This window comes from Capra hircus, chromosome 15 (assembly GCF_001704415.2).
Source record: "Capra hircus breed San Clemente chromosome 15, ASM170441v1, whole genome shotgun sequence".
In the NCBI taxonomy this organism is placed as follows: domain Eukaryota; kingdom Metazoa; phylum Chordata; class Mammalia; order Artiodactyla; family Bovidae; genus Capra; species Capra hircus.
In genome coordinates, this window is record NC_030822.1 from 48,194,598 (window position 1) to 48,221,237 (window position 26,640).

The 26,640-nt window shown below is 48.9% G+C and overlaps 1 protein-coding gene across 6 annotated transcripts in view; it reads right to left on the reverse strand.

Annotated features, from left to right (window-relative positions):
- Positions 1 to 26,640, reverse strand: part of GRAMD1B (GRAM domain containing 1B) — a 202,848-nt gene that overhangs the window by 92,890 nt on the left and 83,318 nt on the right. The window contains exons 1-2 of one of the 6 annotated variants that reach the window (XM_018059631.1): positions 20,692 to 20,781; positions 20,058 to 20,101 (exon numbers count right to left, since the gene is read on the reverse strand). The exons of 2 other annotated variants lie outside the window; for them this stretch is intronic. Coding sequence is in view for 1 of the 4 variants with exons in the window: in XM_018059628.1 (XP_017915117.1) it covers positions 4,917 to 4,939 (23 nt within the window). In the remaining 3 variants the exon portion in view is untranslated. 3 more of the 6 variants (XM_018059630.1, XM_018059633.1, XM_018059628.1) reach the window with 3 other exon arrangements.

Genomic DNA, 26,640 nt, shown 5'->3' on the forward strand with positions numbered 1-26,640 from the left:
AAAGACCTATCACAACCAAAAAATTAATTAATTTAAAAAAAAATTTTAAAGGTGGTGACAAGATTCAGACTTCTGAGTTGGCGTTCCAGAATCTCCGGTCACTAAGCAACCCCCATCTTGACTGAAGCTCACCTCCTGGTAAACGTGAGAAGAGGTGGGAAACTCGGTTCTAGAGGGGGTGGCCACGCCCAGAGTCCTCCTCCTCTACAGCAGACCTCACAGAAAGGACCTTGAAAGATAAATACACATCCTGATCACAACACTCCAGAAATCCCAAACTTCCCCTTACATCTAATTTAAATCTTTCTTGTTTCAACCCAACCATTTCTTCCTTCCCGGGTCTAAACCAGAGCTGAAGAAGAAACAAGGCTCCATGTGTTAATAGATTTGAAGAGAAGGCACACACTGGACCAGTGACCTTGTATCAAGTAAAATATGGCTGGCCATGCATCGCCACGAAAGATGGAGGTGTGCAAAACAGACTCCCTTCCCAGTTACCCGGGAAGAACATAAGTGACTGGGTTCTCTCACACGGCATTCACATTCCTAAATAAACAGCGTGAAGCCACACGACTGCTTGCTCACCCACTCAAACAGAGAGACGAACTCGAAGTTCCTCTCCACTGGGGACCAAGACCTGGCCACAGAAATGCTTGCCCCAGCTACACGTCAAGACCTAGGCTCTGTCTCAACTCTGTTTTTTTTTTTTCACTGAATGCAATTCTTCCAGTGCACTGACTTTTCTGAAGGTCTGTCACAGCCCTTAACAGATGTGAGGACTAGGAATGTGAGGACAGAGAATCAAGACAGATGTCACTTCAGGCTGTCAAGCCCTGTGGAGACCAAAACAATCTGTACAGGGCGCAGCCCCACCAAACTGGAGACTTTTTCAGTGACTGAGTTCCTAAAGCTCTGCAGGAATTAGGAACAGCTTTACATCACTCATAATGCAAAAAAATTCACCACCACGTAGAAGCTAAGGAGGACTGGTGAAGTGGTCTTTACATAACTTCCTTAGTTTCCAAATTACATGTGCTGCAGTTCTGCTTGGGAACAGCCCTATTTGCGTTATGTACCTCCTCTCCCAGGGGGGCTTCCCTCGTGCCTCAGATGGTAAAGAACCTGCCTGCAGTACAGGAGACCCCGGGTTTGATCCCTGGGTTCGGGAATATCCCCTGGAGAAGGGAATGGCAACTCACCCCAGTATTCTTGCCTGGAGAATTCCATGGACAGAGGATCCCAGCGGGCTACAGTCCATGGGGTTGCAAAGAGTCAGACACAACTGAGTGACTAACAGACACTCCTCTCCCAATCTCCTCCATGCCACCTTGACCTTGCTCACCAAGTCAGCAGGAGACGGAATCACAGAATCATCTCTCAAGAGAGCCTAAAGCCCCTGGCCCAGGGAGAAGGAGATTGGACTGCAGGGAAGATTTCTAGCTCACGATCCAGCAACTTGTCATTCACAGACATGTATCTTGATCAGCTTTTTCCAAAAGCATCCCTTGTGATATGCTCGTAACTCCGATAGGTGTAGGTGCAGTGTTAACGCTGTACAAAGGACAGCATCCACTTACCTAACACTGTCTGGCCTTCACACCACCACTAAGTGCTAATTACTTCAAGAAGTGTCTCTGCCACCCCAGCTGAAGTCAATTCCAACCCCCTCTGAGTTTCCAGAGTGCTCGATGTTCACTGCTTTAGTACCTACTGACTTGCTCTGTAGGTTGTGTGTGTGTGCATGTGTTTGTGTTGAGGGGCATCAGGTCTCATTCTACTGGTGACGCTAAGTCACATGAAACGTCCTTTCATTTCTTCATCCCCCACAGTACCTAGGCACAGGACTGTGAAAACAATAATTGCTTGGCCAGCATTTGTAGAATGAAGGGATGGATGAATTATGAATTTACAGACCTTGGATCTTGCTCTCTAGAGAAGTGGGTCTAACCAGATACACTGTGCTGTTGCTGTGACAGGTGCAAAACTGAAATAATGGTCAAGTAAAAAAAGTTTGCATTCTGGCTTTTCACCAACTAGTTGCAAGAATTTAGTCAAAACCCTTTATCGCTCTGTAGCTTAGTTTCCCTAGCTTGAAAATGGAGATGCCAGCCACTTCTGGCATTATAGTGAGGACTGGATGGGATAATGCATTTACATACACTTTTAAAAGACTAATAAACTAACAACATCAACACAAAAGTAAGGCAAAGAGACAGCAAAATAGAAAAAAAACAAAAACAAAACCAGCCAGTATGTGCATGCTCAGTAGCTCTCAGTCATATCCAACTCTTTGAGACCCTATGATCTGTAGCCCGCCAGGCTCCTCTGTCCATGGGATTCTCCAGGCAAGAATACTGGAGTGGGTTGCCAAGTCCTCCTCCAGGGGACTTTCCTAACCCAAGGATTGAACTGGTGACTTCTGCGCCTGCTGCAATGCAGGCAGATTCTTTACCCACTGAACCACTTGGGGAGCCCATATATTCACATGTATATACATAAAATACAGAAGAAAGAACAAGTGAATCACTGGGGAAAATTCCTGCAAATTCAAAGCCAGACTTGTATCTGTACATCTCGAAGGCAGGTTACTTTAACGTCTCCGTGTCTATTTCCTTGCTCTGTGAAGTGGGGGCCTTAATTATAATTCTACATGACTTAATACATGTAAAGTGCTTCATACGGTGCTTGACACACAGTAAGCACTCAATACATGTTAGTTTAATCACTAACACATAGCAGGCATTTCAGAAATGTGTCTAGAAATGGTTCGAACATTAGAGAGTTAATTCATTCCACCCTCTTCCATAGACACAGAGTATTATCCAAAACAAGACAGCAAAGGTATCTATCCCCTTGTTTCCGCCAAGTCCTGCCATTGGGAGAGCAGAGAGTACCCCGACACAAGACCATACCAAACGGAGCCGCATCTCCAGCCCAAACATCCACAGCCCAACTACAGGGTCCGGCCCCAGGGCCAAAACAGACCAATAAATCTGTACCTAATGAGATGGTGAATCACGGGGTCTGAGAGTCCCTGGGGCAGACACACACACACACACCATTTCCCTATCCTGCTAACATTATTCATTATACTTGGCTAAAAAGGACAAGGTTACCCCAATTATAGTTCCTAGCCTAACGCTGCACTCTGATTGAAACGCATCAAGAGATACTGGAGGTAGATTTTTAAAGGCAAACATCTCTGCATGTCCCCAAGGGACCAGCCCGGGCTGGGCAGAGAAGCACTCTGCGTTAAAGTGATGTCTCATCTTGAATGACAGCCAAGCACCCCTTGGCCCTGACCCCAGCATGCTGACAGCAGGGGCGCGGGGGAAGCTGAGTGATCTCCGTGACGAGCCAGCGTCCCTGCTCTCCGGGCAGCACCCAGGCTCGCCTTGGAGGCCTCATGCAAGTCATGGGCCCAGTTCGGCTCTGCTGGGGAATAAGGGGCCAGCTCTGGATGCTGACTGGGCCTGCTAACCCTGCCAACCCAGGAGGAACAGGGAACCTGGCCCCAGGAAAGCCAGGGCAGAAAAGGCACCACAGTACCCCCACCTCCCTTTCTCAAACTCAGAGGGGGCTTTCCTTGCGCACAAGAGCCAATACATGAGCAAGTGAAACCGAATGCTGAGGAGCAGAAGCTACAGGCTGGGTGGTCACTGCTGTGTACCAACTGCTCCAGACCTCACAGTTAGGAGGGTGAAGCCGCCAGAAACTAAGTTCCTCCACTTCCCTTCCACCAAGTATCTTTTCTAAAGTATCTTTTCACTGAAGGACCCTCTTCCCTAAAGGAGGAGGGGCTAGCTTAGAGTGACTCTTCTGGGGTTTAAGCTGGGGGTGGGGGGTGGTGGTGTTGGGGGAGGGGGTGGTTCTGCAAAGCCAGATGTGGCCAAGAGCCAGACCAGGACTCTCTGCATTAAACAGCTCAATACCCACCCCAACTTACCCTCCATTCCAGAGAGGTGACCCAACACCACCCCACCCAGGACCTCCGGCCACAGGGAGCACTCCCAAGCCTTCTCCTCCTCCCACCTCCACAGCCTTCAAGGATAAGCTCCATCTCCAGCCAGGGAGTCTGCTTCCTCGGAGCTGTACACGCCACCTTGCAGGGAATGGCGAAGTTTTCTGAGCAAAATCTCCAGTTGCTCAACCAGAGAAAAAGCCAAGTCACCCACCCATCTGATTCAGAGGAGAAGAGGGAGAGGTAAGGGTTTTATTTTTAAAATGGAAAGCAAAAATATTCTGAGGACTTCGGCAGCTACAGTACAGATGCCCACACCCCAGGCAAGAGGAAGAAGGGCTTGCAAAGCCCCAAGGTGGGCAAGGGACACCAGGCACGTTAGACGTTAGAACCTGCAGCACCCCCCGCTCCCCTGCCCGACTCTCTTCTCAGAGAGAAGCCTCTAAGAGGTCAGAGACTGCTCACCAGGGCTGAGAGTACCCAAGGAGCAGGGGGATAAGGGCCCCCTGGGATGCTGTCGGGTAAAGAAAGTCTGCACCACCAGCTTAATGCTGACATACGGGATCCTGTGAAAGGTTTCTTTCTTTATCCAGTTCCCTCAGCGTCCGCCAGCCCTCGGCCCCCTCGAAGTTGAAGCCTCTTTTTCAGCTGTAGTTTGATTCTCTCCACAGCCCCTCAACTTCCACCAAACGCCTCCCCCAGGAAGAGGCTGGCAGAAAATACTGCAGCAGTGCAGAAGCTGGGGGGTAAGCCAGAGAGGGCAACCCAACTTTGCAGAGTGTGCGGACCCCACCTTCCCCCCTTGATACCCAGCTCGGAAGAGGGGGTCTATCTGAAGGAGACCTCTCCTGAGGACACAGAGGTGCTGGGGGAGAGCAGAGGAGGAGGGGGCAGGAAACACTGGGGTGAAGAAAGACAGCGGCAGGGGGAGCTGCCTGTTCCCTGCTCTACTCACCAGGACAGCTTGAATCCTTTCATTAGTACAGTCACGATAATCCACTGACCGTGTCCTTAGCATCCCGGGCACAGCTCCGAAGGTCCCAGGACATATTTGAAAAGATGACGAAGTCCCAAAAAGAACAGAATCCCATGAAATGTGACTTGAACCCAGAAAGAGAAAGGCAAGATAGAGAGACAGACACAGACAGAGAGGCAGCACCGGCCAGAAGAAGTATTCCACTGTTTTCTCTCCCTCCCTGTTCCCAGCTGAAAGCTGGGCGAAGAGGCAAAGGACAGCTTCTGCAAACCCAGCCCGGGGCTGGAGCTGCCTGCCCGCCCGCCCGAGTGGCCGCTGCCACTGCCAGTTTCTGATGAGGATGGGCACGGCTGGCAAGGCTGCAAAACAAGCCCTGGAGTTGCTGTCAACAGGCAGGCTGGCCGGCTACCCTCCCACCCTCTCCTCACGCCAGCTCGGAGCAGCCTAGGGAAAGGACCCCAAGCAGAGCCCCGGGAGGAGAGCAAAAACAAGTAGAACCTGCACCTCTCTTCCCCCAGGCGGCAGCTCCCGCAGCTCCATATAATCTCCTAATCAATGCAGTACCCAAGCAAAGCCCTGCCAGCCACTTCCGCCCATTTAAAGACACAGCACACGTTTTGTCCCAGGATGGCAGGATGGGACAGAAAGTCAGGGAGAGGGTGGGGTAGCGATGTGGATGCCGGAGAAGGAAGAGGACAGGGCAGAAAGGTCTGAGAACAAGTGCTTCCCTGGGCATCCGTCTAAGGGTTAAAATGCCCCACGCCGGAAGTGGGAGGGGGGCATGGCCCCCAGGCTCTCGGTAAGCCCAGAATCTGAAGCTGAGCCAACTTAAGAGGCTAGGTGCCTTGGTGTCCTAAGGCAGGTGAGCTGCCTGGGACCACCTTAAATAGAGTCCTGGCCATTCCCCAGCAAGACAGGGCAGGCACAGGGATGTGAGGTCCCCAGCAGTTCACAGCACTCAGAACTCTCAGTTCTCCTCCCTGCTGGGGACATCGCCTCTCTGGGCTCAGGATGAGGCAGCTCCTTGTGGTGGCCCAGCAGCGCCCCCAGTCACCTGGGGCCAGGAAACCTTTTAAGGTGGCCACAAAGGCCTGGTGCAGGATTTAAACAACATTTTATCATCATACAGGGCCCCATGAAGATCCAGACAAGACCCAGCATCAAGTGAGGAGGGACTGAGATTTTTCAACATCAACTCGAACACTGGACTCCCAGGAAGGAGACATGGCTCTTCTTACAATCCTCCAAGCTGAGGTCCAGGAGTTCCAACCCCAGCAACTCCTCTGACCAGGCCATTCTTTTTTGTCCTCCCCTAGATTACTGACTATCTGGGTCAGTAATGCGGATGGGTGAGAATGAACAAAGAGGAGATTAATTATGACATAGCAACCCTCAACTGAACCATAATAAGGCTTTACCCTGTAACTTGCCCCAAAGCAATCAGGATATCCATTTGTGCTATAGGTACACCATCTACGCTTGACCCTCTAAGGTGACACTTAAGAAAAACCAGAGTGCAGATAATTACTTGTTCATGATCTGTCTTCCTCCTTTTAGACGATCAGCTCCATGAAGGCAGGGGAAGTATATGGGTTCAGCTTTATCTCTCCAGTTGAGTAGGAATACTTGCCCAGTAGGGGTCTGATAAGCCAGTGTTTAATTGAAGTGACCTCATTCAAACCTAACTCAAGCACTGTTGTCTCTCTCCAGCGTCCAGATGGTTCTGCAGAAATACTGGTAAAGATATCCTTGGGTGATGGAATTTCTCCCCATCCATAGTCCCCATATGGGACACCACACTGAAACACTTATAAGACTTCTGAAGACATCTGCGGTTATGTTTCTAAACCTCCTTGAGCTTGTCCCTCGGCCATATTGTCAGCCTAGGTATTATACGGATGCAGAAGATTCCAGAAGTGCATACAGTTCTCCTTTACAACTGAGATAATTCTCTCCAAGACTTTCCAGGACCTGTGACCCAGCCCCTCGGCTAATGTCACTTAGAGTACTCCAGGAAAATACTCTCATTCTGCCCATCAATTGCTCTGATCGCAGCTGACACATAAAACCTGAATCAAAGCTTTCCAAGCATTATATCAGAAACACTATTGTAATGTTCAAATTCTTTAGCTTTTACCCTTTACATATTATTTTTCAAACTCCCCTTTGCTTCACAATTATTAAGTAAGACTTTATTGAGGGCAAGCATTATCTCACTGAAACCTCACACGCATTATGAAGTAGTTAACTCATTATTTTCCAGGTAATACAGCTAATGGATTGGAGCAAGACATGACCTGGTAAACTAGAGTGTAGTGTCTTGATTTGTCTAATGCCAACCAACAAGCTGCAACCTTGGGATTTGAATGCAGGCATGGCCAACTCCAATATCCAGTCTCTCGATCATAATGTAAGTTGATGAAAGAAAAATCTTCTCCATCATCAGAAAAGCTGACGATAAGGCCTAACGTGCTCCCAACAAAAAGAATCCAGGCCACAGGTAAAAGGAAGACTGAATCAAGCTAGCTTCCCCTTCCTTTAACTGATGAGTTAGCTGGCTTGCTTGTCACTGTGTGTGTGATGTGAGGAGCACCCTGAGCTTCCTCATTCAGTGTATGTTCCCTCTTTTATCTTCTCATAGAGGACAGTCTGTTTTGTACGGTTTGAAAAGCTCCCTGACCGGTAAATTGTCAGCACCGATGTAATTCTACATTCATCTGTGTACGATCAGGCAGGTGCGTTAGACTCTCCTGTTTCTGCCTGACTGCAATCTGGCTGGCCACTCCTTGATACCCATATTTCAAGAAGGGCAAGAATTTCCAAAAAAAACTAAACTCAGAAGGCTTCTATATCCGGCAATATGGTAGACTAGATATCCTGATGGTCCTTCCTGCTAACAACTAAAAAATGCTGCAGAAAATAAAACACTAACAAAGAAAGAAAAATTCTTTTCAAAAAGCTTGATGAGCTATCAAAACAGGAATATTTAGAGGCACAAATGTAGTGAGTGCAGAAACCCAGAAAATCAAGGGATGCCTTGAGGATACATTTTTAGAACCTGTGAAACTGGGCTTTGGTTCTGATGGCCTCACAGAGTACACTGGACAAGGGGCAAAGTCAAAAGCCCACTTGTGTGAGGCCATTTCCTTCTCCAGGGGCTCTTCCCGACCCAGGGATCGAAGCCGGGTCTCCTGCATTGCAGGCAGATTCTTTACCCCTGAGCGACCAGGGAAGCCTGATGTGAAGCCCAAAGTCCGCTCATTTGAGAGGTGCAAGAGAAGACTTGGTAAAGCAGGTCCTGCCAGCTAAACTCCCACCGCAAGGGTGAACTTGAAAGGCATGGTGCTGCTGAGGATATAAAAGGAAAACTGTCTTCAACCTTGACAGTGAGTGAATGAGGAAGGAAAAACAATCTCCCCGATAAGTCATAATTACAAACGGATCCTCACACAGATTGTTGCCTAAGAATTTCCTAAGCAATTCACCAAAAAAAAAAAGTCCAGAAAAGGAAGGCTGTAACCACAGTAAGATTAAGAACATATGATCATCAGCATTGTCCACAGAAAAGACAAGATTTTTCTGAGAGAAGACTGTATAATATATGTAATTGGACTGTATAATAACTGGAGTTATTCAGAGTTTATTTTAAAAATTCTATAAATTAATAAGAAAAAAACACAATGAGAAAAATAGACAAATGATTTGAATAAGCACTTTCAGAAGAGGAAGTGATTAATAAATATACAAAATGGTGCTCAAGTTTATGAGTACTTAGGAAAATGCAAATTGAAACTTTGGTGAGATACCACCTCATACCCAGATGACTGGTAAAATTTTAAAAATCTAACAGGGACTTTCATGGTGGTCCAGTGGTCAGGACTTCACCTTCGAATGCAGAGGGTAAGGATTCGATCCCTGGTTGGGGAGCTAAGATCACACATGCTTCAAGACCAAAAAACCAAAACATAGAAACACTATTGAAAGAAATTCAATGAAGACTTCAAAACATGGTCCACATTAAAAAAAAAATCTTTTGCAATTTTTTAAGGAATCTCCACACTGTTCTCCACAGTGGCTGTACTAGTTTGCATTCCCACGAACAGTGTAAGAGGGTTCCCTTTTCTCCACACCCTCTCCAGCATTTATTGCTTGTAGACTTTTGGATCGCTGCCATTCTGACTGGTGTGCGGAGGAAATCAGAATTAAAAGAGACACGTGTACCGCAATGCTCATCGCAGCATTGTTTATAATAGCCAGGACATGGAAACAACCTAGATGTCCATCAGCAGATGAATGGATAAGAAAGCTGTGGTACATATACACAATGGAGTATTACTCAGCCATTAAAAAGAATACATTTGAATCAGTTCTCATGAGGTGGATGAAACTGGAGCCTATTATACAGAGTGAAGTAAGCCAGAAAGAAAAACACCAATACAGTATACTAACACATATATATATATGGAATTTAGAAAGATGGTAATGATAACCCTCTATGCGAGATAGCAAAAGAGACACGGATGAATAGAACGGACTTTTGGACTCTGAGGGAGAGGGGGAGGGTGGGATGATTTGGGAGAATGGCATTGAAACATGTATACTATCATGTAAGAAACGAATCGCCAGTCTATGTTCGATACAGGATACAGGATGCTTGGGGCTGGTGCACGGGAATGATCCAGAGAGATGATATGGGGTGGGAGGTGGGAGGGGGGTTCAGGATTGGGAACTCATGTACACCCGTGGCTGATTCATGTCAATGTATGGCAAAAACAATACAGTATTGTAAAGCAAGATAAAGTAAAAATAAAAATTAAAAAAAAATCTTAATAAAATAAATAAAAAGTCTAAGTCTAACAATATCAAGGTTGGAAAGGGGCTATGCGAGTGTGTGTTAGTCTGATTCCTAAGGAAACTACCTGGTACTATGCAGGCAGGCTGAAGACATGCCTCCCCTAACGTCTAAAGTCAGGGCTCACACGAGACACTTCACACAGCACTGAATGTGACAACATGGTTTGCAGGGACCCAACAAAACACTGGGGAAAAATGTCTATCAACAACAGGAAGGAAAATTAACTGCTGTTTTCTTGACCTGGGATAGTATACAGCAATACGTGCCTGCGTGCTCAGTGGCATCCAACTCTTTGTGACCTCATGGACTGTAGGTAGCTCGCCAGGCTCCTCTGTCCATGGCATTCTCCACGCAAGAATACTGGAATGGGTAGCCATTCCTTTCTCCAGGAGATCTTCCCAATCAAGGGATCAAATCTGCGTCTCCTGCGTCTCCTGCACTGGCAGGTGGGTTCTTCACCACTGAGCCACCTGGGAAGCCCCAGGATATAACAACAGCGTACAGAACATGTATAAATTACTGTCACATGCAAAAAAAAATGGATGACTCTCAGAAACAATGTTGAACAGAGGAAGTGAATCAGAGAAGAACACCTACAGTATGATTATATATATATAATATATATATAACACATCACAGATAGATGAAAGTGAAAAGTGAAAGTGTTACTTTTGCCCAAGTAACGCTCAGTTTTGTCCAACTCTTTGTGAGCCCATGGACTGTAGCCTGCCAGAATCCTCTGTCCATGGAATTCTTCAGGCAAGAATACTAGAGTGGCTTGCCATTCCCTTCTCCAGGGGGTCTTCCCGACCCAGGGTGTCTTCTGCATTGCACCCAGGTCTCCTGCATTGCAGGCAAATTCTCTACCATCTGAACCACCAGGGAAGCCTGAGATCAACAGATTGAAGCCAGATATTTTATAGCCATATAGATAGAGAATCTGTATAAAGAGATACTCTGTACCCATAAAACGAAAAGTCACGGGGATGACACAGCCAACATTTAGGGAGGTGGTCACCTCCATAGGGCGGGAGGACAGTGTGGTCAGCAGGATGGGTAAGAGGTACAGCTGTGTTCACCTGGCACGAGCCTTTGCCTATTTTTGTGAACAGACTGATGAAAGGGCAGGACGGTGGTGGGGGAAGGACTGACAATGACAACCTTTTGTGTTATATGCATTTTCCAAAATCTCAGTTCAAAAAATTGATCTTCCCAGTCTCACAAATATTCACAAGTTGGCTGTGTGCCCAAGGTTCGGTTCACAGAAGAAGAAGGTTGGTTTACATGACTCTAAGCTTCTGGCTACAGTGGTTCCTTCCAAATGTTACTGGGTTTGGAATGAAGGCTGGAAAAAACTTCCTTTCTGATTTTAGCTGCCCTGGCTCCCTCCTGGCCCCCAGGAGCCAGAGGTCTCACCCACCCTCGTGCTGTTCCTCTGCTAACCCGACAATATCACAACTGGACTTTCTGCCTCGTCTGTGAGTCAGGGCCAGAACGGTGAGAGGGGCCTTTCAACCAGAGCACACAGCTGCTGACCAATAACCGGACACCCAAGGCCCCCAACCAAGGGACGCCTTGCGTCTGTGAGCCCGAGCGAGAACTCAGCCCCGTGACTCCCACCTCCCCACTAGCGGCTCTGGCTCTTTCCTCTTTCCGGCAGCAGGCGCACAGGCCCCCTTACGACCTTGGGAAGTCACTGGGAGTGGAGCGTATCTAGAGCAGAAAATAGATGGATAACGTGGTCCCTGCAGGCCTGCCTCTCTCTTGCTCTCGGATCTGCGCTGCCCTCGCTCTGCCCCTGCTCCTGAGGAGCGCGGCAGTTGCAGGGCAGAGCCACAAGCCTCCAGGAGCTGGCAAAAACTGGGGCAGAGCAATGCTGCAGTCACACGCTGGGGAGTCAGAGAGCTCCGCGCTCAGGCAGGGGGAGTCGTCAGGCGCCCAGAGTGTTATATTTAAGGAGCATTTTGGAGGTCAGGAAGCTAGCGGAGAGGAGCAGCGGGAGGGGGGGAGGGGAAGCCTCCTGAACACTTCAACAAGCCTCCACACCTCATCCTCCAGCCAGAATTCCACACTGCGGTCAACAGAGGCTGTGTGAGGGGACGGCAGATGGCCAGAGCTGCGCCCATCAGGTGCTCCCCACCACTTCCCCGTCCCTCCTCCATTCCTCCCTGGCCCCCCTCCTCCACTCTCCTCTCCCCACCCTCTGCCACTATTAGTCACTGGCTCTGGGGTGACGGTGTGGACTGCAGGCATTGGTCTTGCCCTCTGGTCGGTCGGCACCCAGCCTGGAGCCTCTTGAGCCCGCCCCATCCCTCCAGTGCACGCATGGACCTCTGCCCTCAAGCCCCACGGGCCACTCTAGGGAGGGGCGGCTCGGGCCACAGAGTAGCTGGGGTAGAGAGGCTCGTGGGGAAGGCCAGCCAGGCTCTGATCATTTGAAGGACGCTTCCTTCTGCCTCTGCACCCCAGGGATTCGCTTAGGGTGCTGGACAGACAGACTCACCTCCCCCCTCCCCCAACCCCTAGCCTTCTTTGCTCTTCCTTCACAATCTGCTAATCCAGAAGGTTCCTCCAGGCAACCGACAGGATGGACAAGGTCAAAGCCAAGCTCTGGTAGGCTTCATCCCACCCCCTCTTCATCCGGACCAGAGAGGAGGGAGGGAAACGGGATGGAGGTGGGTGGCTAGGGGCTCCACACAGGGATGTCTGTCCAAGCGAGTTTCGGATGGCCTCTCGTGCATTAGGTCTGGGGTTCTCACAACAACCCAGTGAGGTGTGACTAAACCACACTGGATGGAAGGAGAAACTGAGGCCCTGGGAGGCCTCCTTCTGATCCTACTCCCAACCCTGAGATAAGGTGGGGGTTGGTGAAGACAGCAAAAGCTAGGGAGCAAAGCCCTGTGCCCAGAAACCACAAGCGCCTCAAAACTGTCTACGCCTTCCAGCCCAGGCCCCTCTCCCTCTAACCCAGGCCAGGATGGGAGCTGCCTCCCCTGCTCTCCTGGGCACGGAAGCCAGTTAAGCTCTCCCTCCCTGTCTGCTGAAGCAGCTCTTGACTCCCTCTCCATGATTACTTCCCGGCTTGATGAAAGGAGACAGGACCATCCTGGGCCCTGCTCTGTACGGCAATGAAAACCCCAAAGGGGACTGGACTCCTGCTCTTTATCCTGCCTTCCACTTTTCCTCCAAAGTCCCTCCCTGCTTTCCAAACCTGCCTGCCTGCCTCAGTGCTGCTTTACCTGTAGGCCTCCTTCATCAGGGGCTTCCCCGGCGGCTCAGGGATAAAGAATCCGATCCCTGAGTCGGGAAGATCCCCTGGGGGAGGAAACGGCAACCCACTCCAGGATTTTTGCCTGGAGAACCCCATGGACAGAGGAATCTGGTGGGCTTCAGTCCATGGGGTCACAAAAGAGGAGGACACAATTTAACGATGAAACAACAACTCTTTCATTAGCGGGTCCTGGATCACAACTCCTTCTGCTGCTAGACAGAAGGGCGGCCTCTAGGAGGTAAATGCCCTCCCGTCGGGAAAGACATCGCACACCTCGGAGAAATCCCACCCCCCAGGAGAGGGGACCGTGGCCTCATTTCACTCCTCATTTTAATTACACTCCTAACAAAAGGAAACACGTCTGCTGCCAGACGGAAGAAACAAGGCAGATTCCTATTTACACCCCCCTGCTCCTTCCTGGTTTATTCTCTGGAGAAATTCGGGGTGACTGATGGTATCAGGGACCCTGGAGGATGCGCATCAACATCCTCAGGCTTTCTCAGGGAGGGAGCCCGAGCACCCATACACCCACAGCCAGCTGCTTCCTGCTCTCCTCCCAACTAAGTGACATATGAGAATTGCCATTAACAGACAGCCGAATCAAGTGTTAACTCATTTTCACAGTGGAAGTCTCCAGGCCAAGGACAAGCCAAGAATCTCTTGCTGGCAGAGAAACTGCTTGCTTGTTGAGAAGGACCAGCAGAGAAAAGCTGCATTCTTAACTGACACGGGCCTGACACCAGTCCTGGAGATATGGTTTTGTGGTTCAGCACGAGGATTCTGAAACTAGACTTGAGTTCAAATCCGTACTGAACAAGCCGCGTGACCCTGAGCAAGTCACTTACGCCTCGGCTCTCGGCTCTATCTATAAAAAAGCGATGATGTCAACAATCCATGACAATGACACAGGGCGCGATACAACATCGAGGAAGTGCTCAACACTTTTTAACCCTTGTTTTGCTTATTCTCAACCAGGGACCGCAGACCACCACTACCCACTGCAAAAGAACCACAGGTTCCATTCCTATGCTTCCTGATCTACTTTGTCTTCTTTGCCAAAGTTTCTCACGTTTCCTATTTTTTTTTTTGGAGATATTTGGGTGGTTTTATTTTGTGATATTTCTGTTAGGCCACTCAGCTATTTATTTATTTATTCCACAATAACTGTACTCATTGAGTGGCTAATGTGTTCATAACCCAGGCAAACCAAGATGATATTTCAATGATCAATCCAATACCATTCTTGAGCTCTAAGAGCTCATAAGCTAATAAGGAACACAAGACATGGACAATAAGTAGTTGTAATAAATCTAACATACAGTTTAAAGTAATAAGTCCCATTAGAGAGACACAGCTAATCAGAACGGCAGAGTACTTCTGTTTTTCAAAATGAAGATAGGTTTGTAATCACTATGCCAATTTTTCAATCAACTAGTGAGTAACAGTGAATGTTCTCAGCTAAGCCTATATTAAATCTGTGATAATTAGTTCTTGATTAGTATGGCCTTAACTCAAAAGAGTTAGCCAGAAAAAGGATCCAATATTTGTCATCATCCTCTATGGAGACCAGAACTTCCTCTTTGCATGACAGGTGTCTAGAAATAGTGCCTTCGGAACATATTGCTATGATAGCTGCCAATAAATACAGGTTTATTTGGATGGAGCAGGCAGTGCCTAAAAGGATGCATTCTGAAGTTTCACTTCCTACATCAGGATATTTTCTCATCAGCATCTTAAAGTTGAAAATTAAATGTTCAAAGATGATTCAGGCCGCTATACCTATGATACTCTCTTAAGATCACGACAGGCAGGAGACCGGCATAATCATGAGCGAACCTAAGAGCCCAGGTTGCAGGGCTCCTCAGTAAATGCACCTGTGTCCTCCCGTAACTCAGCCCCCAGCTACCTGTGCTGCTTCAGGAGCGCCCAAGTGCTGGCCCGCACCATGATGTGTCCACGCAGATCCACAGACAAGTGAGAAAAATAACCGCAATGTGGTTAAGCTCCCAAAACTAAATATACTGAATCTTTAATTTTTAAATAATTCATCCTTTAAAATTTTGTGTTTAGATCCTCACTAAATACTGGGTTGGCAAAAAGTTCATCTGGGTTTTTCCATAAGCTGGTACAAAAAATTCCCGAACTGACCTTTCGGCCAACACATCACAAATGGTGGTAGTGGTAGTTTCTACATTTTAGTTCAGTTTAGTCCTGTTGTTACCTTTTATGGGTTAAAAAAAAAAAAAAGTGGCAATTCTGGGTCAGTCCCTCAACACTTTTCAATTTCTCTACAAAACCCACAAAGCTCAGACTCTCCTATGAAGAAGGCCTTCTCAGTTCCAAGATCTCACACTGCACTTGAAAGAGAGCCTCCGCCTCGTAACTGCTGATGCAAAATCTGAAAAGCTTCTCCAGTCCAATCTCCAGTCCTAGGGGGCTGTCTGGCTCACAGAGGTTCCTAATCTAGTCTTTTTTAATTGAGATATAATTGACATATAACATTAAGATAATTTCAGAAGCACAACATAATGGTTCCATGTATGTAGGTACTAAAAGAGATCACTACGGTAAGTCCAGTTAACATCCATCTACACGCATATAGCTACAACTGTTCTTCTTCTAAGGACCTAATCCAGTCCTGAGTGTTTGAACAATGCCTTGGAGCTAAGACTGTGCCTCCCAAATATACACATGTATACTGCTATGACCACTCCCCTGGGCGCTCACACAAATCCCCAGTTGTTTCTGAATACCTTCACCTCTATGTCCCATGGGCACCTCAGAGCCAGACCAACAACTGAAACTCCGCATTGTCCTTCTACATCTCCTCCTGACCATGACCCTGAGCCTATTCCAATAGATGGCACCACCCAGTCAGAGACCTGGAATTCATCCTACATGCCTCCTGTCCTGCCTCCCATTTAATTAGGCATAAAGTCACATCAGTTCTGGGGCTTCCCAGGTGGTGCTAGTGGTAAAGGACCCAGCTGCCAATGCAGGAGACGTAAGAGATGCAGGTTCGATACCTGGGTTGGGAAGATCCCCTGGTGGAGGGCATGGCAACCCACTCCAGTATTCTCTGAAAAATCCCATGGACAGAGGAGCCTGACGGGCTATAGTCCATAGGGTCGCAAAGAACTGGACCTGACTAAAGCAACTTAGCACACGAGTGGGGGAAGACAGACATGGAAAACATAAAATTGTCAGAGATGGCACAAAATGAAAATTCTAATGATCTGTCTACCCTGCAGTCAAAGAACACTTTTTCAAAAGCAGACCTGAGGCTATCTTAAAAAAAGTCCTTCAATTGCTCCCAGTATTTACACAGGGCTAAGGCTGTCCTGATGGGTCAACTCCCGCTTCCTTCTCCAGTTTCATCATCTGCCTCCCATCTTCCACACGCATCCTATGCGGCGATCAGGCACAACTACTTATGGTGACCTGGGCTTTGCCACATGCTTCTGCCTCACGACTGGTCAGTGAACCTCTCCGATGTGCAGGCATTTTACCGAAGGTATTTCATCCTCACAACAATCCTGTGGGGGGATGACATCACCCTCATTTACAAAGGAAGAACTGAGACCAGGAAAAGTCAAGATAACTCACTCAAGTTCACTGAGCCAGAAAACACGGACTGCCAGCATTTGAACTCAGACCTGTCCAGCTCCAAATTATAACCAGACCATCTCTCCCCCCTTGCCCACGCAATAAACTCCCACCCATGCCTCAGATCAAATGTCACTTCTCTTAGAAAGCCCTGATGCCTGCACAGGCAACATCCAATAGTTCTTTTGTGCTTTCCTGGTGACTTGAGCTTCTATTACAACCCTTATTACCTTTGTGCCATCATAATCTGTCTATTCATCTGTCCTCCCCAAGAACCCATGACGAACTAAGTGCTCACAGTGATCCTGTGTTATTCATCAAAAACTTCCACATATTGAATCTCTGCGGGCGTATAATTGGCATTTAATAAACATTTGTTGAGTGAATGGATTAATGAATGCTTATCAACCTGTTTTCTCAAGGCTGAAATGGAAACTCTCAGGATAAAATTTATCATCTACTTATGTTAACAGTCATGTTGGGACATCCGATGACTCCAGTCTGAAACTGCAACCTTAGAAAAAGAGTAGCACCATCTCAATGCAATAATGCAGACACCCAGAAATGAAGTCACACCTCTAAAAGCCCGCCTCCAGGAACTGAATATAGTCTAACTAGGCAGGGCTCTCATCAAGTGACCACATCTTCCACCGAAAGTTATTTCACTGGGGAGTAATTCAACGGAGGAGCCGGGTGGGCTATAGACCATGGGGTTGCAAAGGGTCGGACACGACTTAGCAACTTGACAACAACAATAAATTGAACCCAATATATAGGGAGCTGAAAGGACCCAGGGAACAGGATATCAGATATTACAGAGGAAAGGTGAGGGAGATGAATTTACATGTGGCTCAGAGGGTAAAGAACCTGCCTGCCAATCCAGGAGATGCAAGAGATTTGGGTTTGATCCCTAGGTAGGGAAGATCCCTGAAGAAGGAAATGGCTATGCACTCCAGTATTCTCACCTGGGAAATCCATGGACAAAGGAGCCTGGTGGGCTACACTCCATGGGGTTGCAAAAGAGTCGGACACAACTTAGTGACTAAACAATAACAAGACATTTAAAAATGACATGCACATCATATTAACTCAGTTATCAGTGAGTCACATTATGAAATTTTACTCCCTGGTTCCTGCACGTGCACAGCATCCTCCAATGTCAGTGTGCCAACCACAACGTACAGGTTTTCTTTGCAGCTGGGTTGCAAAATGCAAGCAGACTCTTTATGGGAGTTAAAAGAGTTTAAACTTTCCTGAGTTATGAGCCCTCTGAGATCTGATGAGAGCTGTGGATATTCTTTCCAGAAAAATACAGAGATAGGAAATTGTCTACAAATGATTGAAGCTCCTGGACCCTCCCCTAAAGTCCATCCAAGGACCTTAATGGTTCATGGACCCAGACTGAAAACACTTGAAGTACACTCTACCCAAAAGATTTGGGCTAGAAAAGGTTAAAGAAAAAGAATTAATGCTAGGGTTAAATGTTGTCTGTTTCCTTGACCAATCAGATTCCCTCTGTGGTCAAGGTCCTGAACACAAATGTTAGCCTCAGGAATGGTTCAGCTCCAAGGTCTGGTTTTTTGTTTTTTTTGGTTTTTTTTTTTTTTTTGCCTGATTAGATAATCCACAATCTAGACAAAGGAAGGGCAAGAACCCAAGAAAAATGAAGCCCATTCTGTTTCTACCTCCATAGGCAAATGCAAACACAAATCTCCAAACTAACTGTGTAATAACTCCCCCACCCCTGCAAACTACACCTTTCCCAGAGCACTCAACACCACAGCCCCTTGACAGCCAGCTGATTGATCCCAAACCACTTACAACTGTAAGAGCTAGTTGACTAGCAGGTTTTTAAGAGGTAAGCCTGGCGAGAGATGACACTTGACATCACAGAGAGCATCATTAAGCCAGACAGTAAACTGCTTGGAGCACACTGTTTTGGATCCAAACACAGTTGCAGATGCCTGCTCCCACGGCTGCCACAGCACACAGCCAAGAGGGTACAGCACCTTGCACCACGCATGCTCAATATGGGTGCTCAAATGTTTGTGGAAGGAAGGAAAGAGACAGGAAGGACGGGGGGACTGAGGGGGGCAATGTGGTCCGAGAATCCAGGGAGGCCTGTTCTCATTCAGTTTTGCTCTCCCTAGCTCCTGTCTGCAAGAAAAAAGGAAGTATTTTGACAGAATCTAAGCTTGTTAAAACAACACATGCATGTCATTTTCACCTTTATGCAACCGAGGAGATGAAAGCCCAGAGAGGTTAAGTAACTTGGATCAGAGCACACAGCATGTGGAAGTGGGAGGAAAGGGCTGAGAACTCAGCTCTGCAGTTCCCAGAGATGCGTCCTAACTGCTTTAACACATTACTGCCCAGAGCACTGTTGCTGGCTGGAGCTTTTACCTCCCTCTCTCTTCCACACGCACATGGGGTACCCAACCTGCTCCAGAAGTCTGAGCCTCGTCCAATCTTCCATCTTTGAGAAAAAGGAGACCCTGCCATCGGCCAAAGAGGAAGGCCCCCAAACCAAGCCCTGAGATGTTCTGGAAGGACCACAGGGGCTTACACGCTCAGCCTCCTTAGCGCCCCTATCCATGCTTAATGGCTCATGCTCCTTGTTTGGAAAAAAACATACAGAAAAACAAACTGCAAATTGCAAGCAGGAGTCAGGGGAGATTAGAAACCAATCTCAGGGACGCCCTCTAGCGTGCCTACAGGGTCCCCACGACACAGCACCGGGCACGATTTCCTAGATGCCCAGACCCGCACTTCCATTGGGGCATCAGACGAGTGGTGGGAGGGGCAGCCGCCACCTCCACTACTCAGAGCCAAACCCCTCGCCAATCCCAAGGCCAACATTTGCTGCAGGATGACAGGCAGTCTGTGCTCTCAAGACCGTCCAGCCCACGTCGACCCCACCCGGTCCTTATACAGCAGGCAGAGGGAAAAGAGGAGCAAAGGAAGGTGAAAAGAGAGTGTCGAGGTGGCACAGATGGGTTAAGACAGCACTGCAGTGCGGGGAGGAGGCAAGGAGAATAAGGGAGGAGAGCGACAGAAAGGACACAGGATGAAGGTCAAGGAAAACCGAGGCAAAGCTAACAAGAAAGACGCACACACACGGGTCAGCCTGATCAGTCACAGGCCACTGCCCCCACCCGCCAGGCTTCCAGGCGCACAGAGGCGAGGCGAGCGCACTGGAGGGCCCGGCCTTCCTCCCCTCCGCAGGTCCTCACTCTTGCACCATTTCCCTCCACTCTGACACGGCCCCTGGGTGCTCTCCCGGAGGGACGGGCTGAGGGACAGGAGGGGAGAGAGAAGTGAACCAAAGGTAGAACTCGCCAAGCGAAGCCACTTACGCACAGTGCGGCCGGCAGCATTTCCATCCTACCTTTGCTGTCGCCATATCAGCCGGCTCCATGATCGCGGCTTGGCCTAAGGGGCAGCGGTGTCGTCCAGAGAGAAAAGGCAGAGTCACAAAGGTCCACCCGGAAAGAACAGACAGCCCCTCTGAAGGTCAGGGGAAATGAGAGACCTGTTTCCAAGCTTTGGCCCCGGGACCTCCTCGGCTGGGGACGGTGAGCAAAGAGCCTTGGGGTCCCCCCCCCCCCGCACGTTGGGGGCCTGCCCATGTTCCCACAGACGCCCACTTCGGGCTGAGTCAGGGGGCCCTTCTTCCCAGGAGTTAAGTGCAGGTCTCGCCAGGGCTCCCCCTGCTGGGGGAGAGCTCACAGAGATGAAGGCCCTGCCCTCCCATCACCGGGCCAATTGGTACCCACAGGTCAGGGCGAGGGGAGCTCGTGGGAAGAGGCCAGCTGGAGGGTGCTGAGCAAGTGCTGGGGGTAGCAGGAGGGGAGAAGGCTGGGGGGCGGCGGGGCGCGGGTGTGAGAACCTCAAGAAGGCACAGGCCCTCAGATGGAAGCAGAAGGTGCTGTGCAAGGAGGTGCCAGAGCCACAAAGCCAGATCCCGGCAGGCAAGGCCGAGAACGCAGAGGAAGAGGAATACGCCCGGTGAAGCCACTCACCTTGCAATAACATTCAGACTGACTGAGGCCTACACAGGAGCCGGAGCGGGCGGCTCACACCCCCCACTCCACTCCCAGAGACTCACAGCTCTGTCTAAAGGTACATGAGAGCAGCCGGCAGCCGGCTGGATCTGCAGAGGCCCCTGGCTCTCTCTGGAGCAGCCTGATTGGAGGAGCAGGATGACTTCATCCGGCCCCATTCATCACTCTAGGTTTCCTGCCCAGCAGGGACAGGCCGCTCCGCTCGCAGTGACTACTGCTTCCTCTCTGGCCCATTTCACCCGGGCAACCTGGGATAGGCTGTGGCAGTCAGGGCAGCCGTGGGGAGAGGGATCAGAGCGCCCCGGGCCCTAGCGGGAAGGGGGCATGGGCTGCTCGCATTTGTGGGGAAATGCAGAGCCTCTACTTAAAGCACAGCACACGTATCCATTCCTCCGAGTCTACCAGGTGTCAGCAGCAGCAAGAATGCAAAAGAGCAGCTCTGCTCCTCGGAACCAGCAAGGAAACAAGCTTGTGTGCTCTGGTGAACCACCAGTCTTCCTGCTGGAGTTCAACCTAACACATTGGCATCTTTAGATCTTTCTCTCAATCAGAGAGAACCAACTATGGACGAGCAGGTCAATATCACAGGGCATCCCTAAGTACCTCTTTCCATCATTCTACAGCAGCGCTTCTAATGTGTTAACCTGGGCTTGCTGTTAGGGACACGGATTCCTTCAAGCCTATAATTTCAGACCCGCAAAAAGTTATAGGTAGATGAGACTTTAAAGTTTCAGCTCCTTTTCACAGAGAAGAAAACCAAGGCCCAGCAAAAAAGCAAAAGGATCCGAGAAAGGTCTCCCAGCACTTGTTCCCCAATTCTACACAGACTCTCCCTCAGGGGTGGTGAGATCCTGAGAGAACTGATGCCCTCATTCCCCAACTTCTGCAATCCAGCCCCCAGAGCACAGAAAACCCAGCAAAGCAAGGGTTAAACAGAGAGATTAAAATATAGCAAATAAAAGAAGGCAGTGACCCAAGGTCTCAACCCTTACCACCTGTACCTGCCCTAATTCTTTCTAGTACCTGCTTCTGTTCAAGCCTGACTTCACAAGGAATCCAAGCAGTCAGGTAACCAGCTCGTCAAGGAAAGAGTTTTTCAAAAGAATGATTACATCAACAATTCCCCTTGTTTATTTTACCAGCATCTGTGGGTCTGGCAGGAATAATAACAGTAGCAATTCCCATTCGTACAGTGCTCCGTAATTTACATGTTTGCAAATCCATTATCTCATCTGACACTTTCAGGCATCCAGTGAGGCAATATTGTTTTCCCCATTTCACAGATAATGAAACTGAGATTTAGAGACTTTAAGTGACTTGCCCAAGGTCACATAGACAGCACAGCAGAGATTCAAACCCATGCTCACTGACTCCAAATCCCCTTCCACTAAACATTATTCTATCAAATTTCTCACCCCTCAATCTGTCCCCAACTCCTGCTTCCCAGGACTACAGACTCACATAAAACCTCAGTCAATTTGCAACTTCCCTTTGAGACTCCACCTTTCTGTTGAAGATGGCAAATTAGAAAATACACTATCAAACATTAGGAGAAAAAAAAATCCTGGATCCATCTAGAGGGTACTGTATAAATTTAGCAAATCTCCTGTGTCCAATGGAAACTGCTTTTAAGAAGAACCATCAATGAGCTTCCCTGGTGGTGCAGTGGATAAGAATCCACCTGCCAATACAGGGGACAAGGGTTCTATCCTTGGTCCAGGAAGATTCCACATGGCTCAGACAACTAAGCCTGTGCTCTATAGCCCTCGAGCTGCAACTACTGAGCCCATGTTCTGTAACTACTGAAGCCTGCATGCTCTAAGGCCCTCGGCCCACAACGAACGAGCCCCTGTGCTGGAGCTACTGAAGCCCAGCCACCAGAGCCAGCAAGCTGCAGCTACTGAGCCCATCCGCCTAGCACCTATGCCCTGCAACAAGAGAAGCCACTGCAATGAGCAGATCGTGCACCACAGCGACAGAGTAGCCCCTGCTCCCCGGAACAACAACAAAATAAGAATCATCAAAGATTCATTCATGATCACTTTATATAAGCAAAAAAAGTAGACCAAGACACCTGACCAAGTTGGTCAACCATCAAGATTAAAACTAAGGAGGGAAAAAAGATGCCTATCCTGGTTCCTGGAAGTACAGTCTTTTCCAGCCATCATCAACCCCAGACAGATCACCGCTCCCTTCCCTTTCCCATCTTAACTCTATTAGCCAAGGGCTGCCAAATTCCATAAACCTAAGTGAAAAATTCAAGGATGAGAGTAAGAGAAAATCATGCAGGCCAGTGAATTGTTTTTCATTAACTCATTGCCTGGTTTCCATAAGCCCTAGACTATTGTCACAGATACCTATTCAACCTGAGGTGAAAGAGACTTGGTCAGTATCACAGTGGTGAAATTCCATCATACTCACACAAAAATAGCAGAGGTGTGGGGCGTGCCAGACCCACATCTGTCAGCTCTGCTCAGAGGCCTGGAATGTGCCTTCTAGCTATCTGGTGGCCTGCAGGCCTCTCTGTTCCTGGGCTGACAGTCAGATGTACAGACAGATGGAGAGCAGAAGGTTGGTACCGACGAATGAGGATGTTCTGTCTCATAAGAATCACACAAAAACCGGACCATGTTAATGCGACGCCACCCAGCCTTCCCAGGGACCAAACACATTCACCTACTCAATTCTTAAAAGCATCCACCTCACACAGCCCTGGACGGTGAGCTTGGAGACAGCGTGTAGACGGGGTGCTTCACCAGAAGCATTCATGTTTATTTTACAAAACAATTCATATGCCCTGAACTCAGAGCAGGGCAGAGGAGAGTGCTAGTAGCTATAGAACAGACACCCTAGCAGCTGGGGCAGGTAGGGGACAGTGCTAAGCTTTAATGAGAGAGAAGAGAAGGACTGTGTCCCTGAGTCCAAAGACACCTCCAAAGAAAAAGACAGAAAAGAGAATGACACTGGAGGAAAGAAAGGAAAGAGAAGTTAACGCAGAGTATCTAATTAAGAAGCCGCTGAGTCTGCACCTCTGCTACTTACCAGCAAGAAACTGATCTGGATGATTCCTTATAGGATAAATAACTCCTCTATTTCATGCACTTGCTTTCTGAACTAGGGACCAGAAGTGCTCCAACAGCTTCATCTCCTTACATTTTGCCTAACGTTTACTGAAAAGATAGATAGTCCAACAGATAGATATATAGACAGACTGACAGATAGATAGACAGGCAGAGAAAGGTTGGGGGGGGCCTCTTTATAACATCATTACATTTTCTCTCCAGGGCAATTATTCATACTCATTACACGCGTGCTGCATGCTCAGTCACAGTCATGTCCGACTCTTTGCGACCCTATGGACTGTGGCCCACCAGGCTCCTCTGTCCATGGATTCTCCAGGGAAGAATACTGGAGTGGGCTGCCATGCCCTCTTCCAGGGGATCTTCTCAACCCAGGGATCGAACTTGCATCTCCTTTATCTCCTGCATTGGCAAGAAGGTTCTTTACCACCAGAGCCATCTGGGAGGCCCAATTACTTTACCCTAGATACTATATTCTAACTTCTTAATCACCATACTTATGTACAAAGTTAAGGAGGGAAAAAAAAAAAAAAAGATGCTTGAAAAGAGGCATCAGTGACTCTGGGCAGGGGCTGGTTAGGGCGTGGGGTCGGGGGTCCAGGCACCCAGTCCTAGAGGATAGCTCAGAGGCAGGCACTGCAGCCGCTTTTTAGGAAGTGCCTCCTTGGGCGCCTGCCTTTGGGAGGAGGCACTGCCAGGAAGAAGCAGGACTGGCTGTTTCAGACCCTGGTCAGATGCGCGCGCCGGCTGCACCGTGCGGCTGTGCAGTTCCCTGAGTGAAGGGCGGTGGGGCAGCCTTGTCTGCATTGCTTATAAAATCTGCAGCCAGATCACTGTGCCCGTCCTAAGACCACAAATACGGATCAGGTGCCTGCGCCAAAGAGGTGAAGTCCCTTCTCTCTAGACTGCCGATGCTTCCTGTGAACGGAAGATGGTGATGAAACAGGGAGAGTCACCCAGCACGACAGACCTTGAGAGGTCACTTGATGCATGCTCTCCTTGTATACAGAAAACGGCAGCTTCTCTTGAGAGAAGAAGAGACAGACCAGGAAAGAGGGAGACAGCGCAAGTGAAAGGGGGCAGAGCGTGTGAGCTCCCACGATGGCGACTGTGTGCGTCTGACGGTTTGGAAGGCGCCAGAGCCTCTCCTTTGCTCGTTAGCCATCACCTCTTCAGAGGCAGCTGAGCCTCACGGCAAGCCTGCCTCTCCAATCCTCCTCCTCAGGTCTGAATTCCGACTCAACCGCCCACCCCGCTGTGCCACCCTGGGGAAGTTACTGCCCCTCTGTGCCCCATTTCCTCATCTGTGAGACAGGGGTAACACTATCCCTCAACTCACTGGCTACTATGAGGATTAAATAACATAGGGAAAGGGCTCAGAAATGCGGGAGACCTGGGTTTGATCCCTGGGTTGGGAAGACCCCCTGGAGAAGGGATAGGCTACCCACTCCAGTGTTCTCGGGCTTCCCTGCTGGCTCAGCTGGTAAAGAATCTGCCTGCAATGTGGGAGACCTGGGTTTGATCCCTGGGCTGGGAAGACTCCCTGGAGAAGGGAAAGGCTACCCACTCCAGTATTCTGGCCTGGAGAACTCCATGGACTGTATAGTACATGGAGTTGCAAAGAGTCGGACACAACTGAGCGACTTTCACTTCACTTCACTTCACAGGAAATACTACTTAAATGTTAAGAGCTTTAAAAAATTCAGGGGTTCATTTCCTGTCTTCCTCCATCCAAATGACCTCTCCTCACCAGAGCAAAACATTTTAAGACCCCTGAAGGGGTGACAACGGTAGAAGCAGACTGGACAGAAAACAACCCCCGCCCCTACCGCTTTTTCAGTGGAATGAAAGCACTAGAGCAGTGCGGTGGGACAGTCACTAGAGCAAGGAAAAGGCAGAAAGCAATAGGAAAAGACCACCAGGAGACACTTGCAGGTAACGCTGAAGGGTCATGGAGACTGTGGGTACACGTGGGGGAGCTTAGGGGAGAAAGCCATCAAAGAACAAGGAAAGACTCCACATGAAAATAAGAAGGGAAAGAAAGATTCACAAAGAAAATCCAGGGCTTCCCCGGTGGCTCAGTGGTCAAGAATCCACCGGATTTGATCCCTGGTCCAGGTGGATCCCACATGCCACAGAGCAACTAAGCCCATGTGCCACAACTATTGAGCCTGTGATTTAGAACCTGGGAGCCGAACTACTGAGCCCACACGCCCCAACTACTGAAGCCCGTGAGCCCTAGCGCCCGTGCTCTGCAATAAGAGAAGCCACCACAATGAGAAGCTGGCGCACCGCAATTAGAGAAAAGCCCGTACTGCAATGAGGACTCAGCACAGCAAAACCAACAAATAAATAAAATTAGAAAAAAAAAAGAAATAAGAAAATCAGGAAACCAATCAGACTGGAAGTGGGAGAAGAAAGGAGACTAAGCAATTCCAAACTCAAAGCGGAAATTTCCACTAGAGGGTTTAACCGAAGTGTCCGAGAGGAGCCATGGCTGGAGAGAAACTGCCCAGCAGGAGGGAAACTCGGGAGCTGGCAGCTAATCCTGCCAAGTGCAAGTTTGACTTGTCTCGCAAGGCTGAGCTGCTGCCTGGACGGCACCCTCCACTAGCTGCATAAAGGACCATGCCAGGCCACCCACCTCCCACGGTGGCTCACTTAGGGAAACCCACAGCTCAGGCCAGACTCCGAGGTGTTTGCCAGGACCACTGCGGCTCAGGTACAAGACATCCAAAGGAGAGACTCATCTGCCTCAGCCACCAGCACTTCCTGGGACCTCACAAGCAACAGGAATATCAACAATACTGCCTGGACATCAGCCTCT